Raw genomic sequence first — 6,081 nt, forward strand, 5'->3', positions numbered from 1 at the left:
TTCCCACAATGAAATCTCCTCCTTGTCTCCACACCTGTCTCTTTCTTTCCTCAAACCTTCCAAGGAACCATCTGCATAATTAATAAACTCATATTCTCAAATTACTTACCTTAAATTTTCTACACTGCCTGGCATTCATTGAAGTTAAACTCTTCCCAAATGATACCAATTCATTCAGAACCTCCTTGTGAGAAGGTAATTCTACCCTCAATACCTCAAATTATGATAAATGAGTTACTGTCTCATTGTTTCTAGACCATTAGTCCCTTCAGTCTTCTTTTCAAACTATATTGACTCATTCAAAGCCCATGTCATTTTAGTTGAGCAACTCTCTAGGTATTTCCTGTACTATAATCCCAGCCAGACTGTATGAGAATCACTTAGAGTACTAATTAAAATGCCATTTTAAGGCAAGTGTGTTCTAATTCTCTAAATCAGAAATTCTGAAAAATCTTAATTTTAACAAATGCAGTGTGTGAATCTTATGGATTCTCAAGTTTGAACACCTTTGTTCCTTCTCTTCTCGCTGCTGTCATTTATAGGAGTCACTTTGTCTAAACAGGCATTTAAATTTTGCCATTAAACAACCCAGTTTCCTTCAATACCAAAAGTTCTAGGTATTACTCTGAAGTACTTCAAAAGTAAGGTGAACTTTTGAATATGCCACATTCTTTTCTTCCATTTCCAAGATAGTTGCCACCTTTCATCCTCAGGTACACATTATAATGCTGAACTCATGAATTTGGTCTTCCTGCAGAGTTACTCCAGTGCCACAATCTTGGAGTAAAATTGCCTGAATCACCTTCTGTCCTAGTTTTCTTCTCAACTACTCCCTATATGTCTTGCAATTGAACAGAAAGATAACAAAATATTGTATAAGTATTGGTGTCTCCTAGACTGTGAGAAATCATGACTCATCCTCATAGTGATTGCATTACATTTGGTTTACAAATAAAAATTCAACTTTAAAAAATTTAATGTGAAATATCCAATCGGAAATACGTGGTACCGTTCTTTTTGAACTTGAGTGGGAATAGTGCCTGATCTAAACATATTGCAGGCAGACTGAAGAATGAACATAGTAGATTAGAAAATCCATGCAGAATAGTCATCAAGTCTGAGTCATGATTTTAGTAAACCAACTAAAGTAGTAGGCACTTAAAAGCAATGACCGAAAAGCAGCAATAAGTAAATCTGTGTTAGATAATATTTAAAAGTCAAAAAGCAGGTAGCACAGTAACCGGTCTAGGGCGGCTGGTAAGGAACAATTCTCTCTCCACTAAATGAAAATTATTTTGATTAATATCTGTGTCTGCCATTTGAGCATAAGCTCCATGATGTTGATGAGTTTCATATGCTGTATCTGCCATATATAATCTCATATCTGATGCATAACAGGTACATAACAGGAAATCAATAAATATGTATAAAGTAAATGAATAAGAATTGAATTTGAGAAAATGAGACATTTTATTAAAATAGGGACACAGAATGAAGGGAAAAAAACAAGCAAACAAAAGCCAAGTGCCCATAATTGGGGTCCCAGAATATCAATCCAAAAATTTAGAAAGGTGGGCATAGAATCTTAAAGTAATGACACCAGGGAACAGGAAGTGTGGTTGGTTACACTTTTCATGGGGTAGACTAGGTGCCTTACACAGCAGTGATGGTCATATTGAGGCAGGGAAACAGAAGCAATTCAGAAAAAAGATACATTAGATTAAATTATAGAAGTAAATATGATTTTTTTTAAAGTCTGTGTCTCAAAACTTTAGAAACTTTGTTGGGACTAGACATTTGGATGAAAGCACTTGTTGAACTTAGAGAAAGATAGAATGAAAAAAGTGAAATAAATGTAAAAGCGTGAAATATATTACTTGGTATTTTATTTTGCAAGTGTCATGTTTCTTTTGTACCCCTTCCCTCAGTTCAACAGTATTATATACTTTTTATGAAAATGACTATTAAATATATTAACTTCCATACTGTCCTGTGCCTAAATCATTATCAAGAAGCAATTAAGGGCCTTATCAATGACTGATGAATGAAACTGAAATCACAAAATCCAGTTCTTCCCTAGGTTCTGCATTTCTTTCCAGCTTTTGTGATGAGGTTGCTCTCTTTTTTCATGTTAAGCAACCGGCAAACAAATATCAACCTTCTTATTTATTCTGGGAATCCCAGGTCCTCCTCCCTAATCTTATTAGTGCCCCTTTTACCTCCTTGTTCCTCAGAGTGTAGATGAGGGGGTTAAGAGTTGGTGTTACTACAGTGTAGAAAAGGGTGAGAAACTTGGCCTGTTCATGAGCATAGGGACTTTTGGGTTGAAGGTAGACACCTGTGACGGTACCATAGAAGAGGGAGACCACAAGAAGGTGAGATGTACAGGTGCCAAATGCTTTCTTCTGCCCTGCATTCGACTTTATCCTTAGCACTGCATGCACGATAGCATCATAAGAGGAAAGGATAATGATCAAGGGCACCACCAGGAGAAAAATGCTAGATATAGACATCTGGGTTTCATTATAGGTAGTGTCTGTATTGGAGAGTTGAATGAGGGCTGGGACTTCACACACAATGTCATCTATTATCCTGGAGCATAAGGGTAACTGGAGGGTGGCAGGGGATTGGATCAAAGACTGAACCAGACCAGTTCCCCAGGCAAGGGTAGCCAGCTGCAGACAAACTCTGGGATGCATGGTAGTGGTATAGTGCAGTGGATGACACACTGCTACACAGCGGTCTATGGCCATGACAACAAGAAGGACACACTCAGTGGCTCCAAGCCACAGGAAGACATAGAGTTGAATGGCACAGCCAATGTAGCTAATAGTCTTCTCTGAACCCCAGAAATTAACCAACATCTGTGGCACACAACTGCTGGTAAAACAGAGATCTAGCAAGGAAAGGTTGGAAAGAAAGAAATACATGGGGATTTGGAGCTTTGGGTCCTTCATGAAGACAAGAACTATGACCATATTTCCTGCAAGTGTCAAACAATAAAAGACCAAAATGATCCAAAAAAGTACCTTCTCCAAATAAGGTTGGTCAGAGAAACCCAGGAGGATGAAATCACTGTGGCTGTCATTGCAAATTGTGATCATAGCTTCTGGGGCAATTGCCTCCTTGTGGGATGGCTCAAAAGTAATTATTCAAAAGCCCAGGATGATTCCAGTACAGAGACAGGAAAAAGGGCAGGATGGCTTGTTTGATTCCTTTCTGTTCAAAGATGAGATTTTTACCTGGTGTATTTTGGGAAAAATTACAAGATTTAGTGAAGTGTTTTAATATTTTTATATCTACCATTCATTCTGTTTCTCTTTCTTTTACATTTTCTTCAATTTTGTTAACTTCACTATAAATATTATGCAAAAGTATCTAAGCACTTGCTAGTGAAAATCACTTTGCTAAATATTAGACATGCTGCATCATTGCTCTTAAAGAGTGCACATTTACCACATATATTGGATAATTTTGTACGTTTATACAGTACTGTTCGCTGCATATTAGCTTTCCATCTCTCTGTTTCCCTTTTTATTTCTGTCTTTGAATCTCAGTTTTTCTTTCTCCCTTATTTCTCCTTCTCTTTCTCATCTCTCTTATCATTCTGCCTTTCGCAGTTTCTGTTCTTTACTCCTTATTTTTCTTCCCTTTTCTATTTCTCCTTTTTAATTTATCTTTTAATTTTTGAACTTGAATATACTTCAGTCACCTTTATGCTGTGTGATCTTAGGAAACATATATAATTCTTTCAGTCTTATCTGGTTCTCTCCTTAGATTTTGCATCTGAAGATTGAGAAATCGTAGAACCCACCTATACTTGTTTGAAGACCTAAAAGTGAAGCCACAAAGAAAATACTAAAAAGAACCCCTAATACATAGTAACTATGCAACATGTGTTAGCTCTGATGATGATGAAAATGATGAGGATGATGACAATATTCAAAGGATTTTTTTCCAGGGGCAAAAACACCAAAATATATAAACAATGTTTTGCAGAGTGTGAGTAAAAGTAACATTTAGAAAAAAAAAAAAAGAGTGTTGTATTTCTATATTACCTTCTTTGCAAAAAACTTCAAAAGCAAATACACCCTTTTTAAAATTTTTTCTTACACAATACCTCTATTTTATTTATTTATTTTTATGCAGTGCTGAGGATTGAACCCAGGTCCTTACATGCTAGACAAATGCTCTACCACTGAGCTATAATCCCAGTCTCTTTTCCATCCTTTATAAATTAGGCATATTTCTACTTCAAAACAGACATATCTATATTTGTATTTAATATCCTTTTTATTTGATGAAGAATATCACTTGATTATTTATTATAGTGCTTCACATTCTCTATTTTTTAAAGAATTTTCCTTCCTGTTTAACAACCTAATTTTATGTATTAATATACTTATATGCTTTGGCAGAGGTAATGATGAAAGTAATAAAGTTTTCTATAGAGGATGAAAAACTTGCAAGGAAAACATTAAAATCATTAAAATAATATGTTATATCAAATGGACAACTTGATCCACAATTCTAAGAAAAACTGACATAATATTTACTAAATATTACATAGTCATACTCTTTAACTTGATCCATATATTAGAATCAGATTCTGTTAAAATTTTCACAATTAGTAATTCTAATGATTAAATAATATTAATCTACAGGATATACCTCAGGCAAGTATTTTTTTTTCATGTCATTTAGATGCATTGATCTCTTACAGTTCATATTTCCTCATGTTTTTAAAATTTTACTCAACTTTTCTTTGCTAGTCCATGCATTTTAGAAAATCTATACATTCTCTCTGACTTTTTTTCTCTTTTCTGTGCCATTGTTTCTATAGAATTTTTAAAAAGTACTGATGAAATGTTGGTACTTTGGTTGTAAATTTGAGTTTGATATTATCACGGAAGAATAGTTTGATGTTTCAAAGAATTTCCATTCTGTAGTTTTTTCCCATGTCCAAAATTAATAAATTCTTATTCCATTCTTTGATTTTTTTTATACACTTCATAGCAACCAACTTCTGGTTTATATTTGTTATTTGTTCAGATTGTTCTTCCTTCCTAGTTTCTTTTCTAATACTGGTGTCTATATATTGTATCTATCTAATTCTATGTATCTACATTGCTATCCCTCCACCTTATCTCTTCCAGTTCCTCATTAATTTCTAATCACTAGAGGGATTAGAAATTATTTTGTGTAAAAGGTTTTGATTAAGGGACAGTCTTAGCTTAGCTGGTTTTCACTATGCAAAATGAAAGAATTCTCTTCATCTTCATTTCTATTGAGATTGTCTTCTTCCTGCAAATAACCATTGTCCCAGTGGTTTTTTTCAGCTCACCTTCTCTGCTTTTCAAAAGGGAGTTTATGAAGAAAGCCAGTTCACTGTGATTTCTGCAGTTATAAACACAGAGTACAGCATCTCCATTTCACTTTTAAAGTAGGTGACTCTGGTGCCTGAGTAGCCCTTTCCTTAGCCCAGATGATTCCAGCAGAGCAGCAGTGAAGAGTTCTGTGTGAACTCAGATTAGTCGCACGCCCACTGTCAGTGATCTGCCTCACCACACTGTATGTATCTTCCCTATGGCCTTGTCTGATACCATGGGAGAACTTTTGGCACATTGACAAGTGTTGCCCCGAAGTGCAAGAGATTTAATGACCCTAGAGGAAACCCTCAAAAAATTGAGGGTGGTAGCAAGTGGGTACCACTCTTACTTCAGGTGAAAACATTCTTTTCCAGGATGATCCTGAGAGAACTGAGCTCCCGCTGCACACAATCTGCCTATTATATCCCTGCGTTTCTTATATATCTTACCTGTTTCACTCTTCTGAATCAGTTGTTTGCACCTAATTCCCTATCCTAAGGAAGGCTATTGAAAATCAGATCTAGGATTTAACTGTGAGGGTCAGAGAGGAGAGAGAGAGAGAGAGAGAGAGAGAGAGAGAGAGAGAGAGAGAGAGAGAGAATATGAATGGGAATGCACAGTGCTTTAAGCCAGGGCACTAATAGGGAGGGTCAGACACTGAGACTTAGGATCTTAGGATGGTGGATAGCTATATAGTTGCATCTCAAAAACA

General features: G+C 35.7%; 1 protein-coding gene across 1 annotated transcript; it reads right to left on the reverse strand.

Moving 5' to 3' along the window:
* Positions 1–2,162: 2,162 nt before the first annotated feature.
* Positions 2,163–3,104, reverse strand: LOC124989375 (olfactory receptor 2H2-like). The gene has a single exon (XM_047559252.1). It carries the CDS (start codon positions 3,102–3,104, stop codon positions 2,163–2,165), a length of 942 nt encoding a protein of 313 aa, XP_047415208.1.
* Positions 3,105–6,081: the final 2,977 nt, after the last annotated feature.

This window comes from Sciurus carolinensis, chromosome 7, assembly GCF_902686445.1.
Source record: "Sciurus carolinensis chromosome 7, mSciCar1.2, whole genome shotgun sequence".
Lineage (NCBI taxonomy): Eukaryota > Metazoa > Chordata > Mammalia > Rodentia > Sciuridae > Sciurus > Sciurus carolinensis.

Excerpts from the sequence above, each read along its gene's own strand:
- LOC124989375 (XM_047559252.1), bottom strand. The coding sequence starts at position 3,104 with ATGATCACAATTTGCAATGACAGCCACAGTGATTTCATCCTCCTGGGT.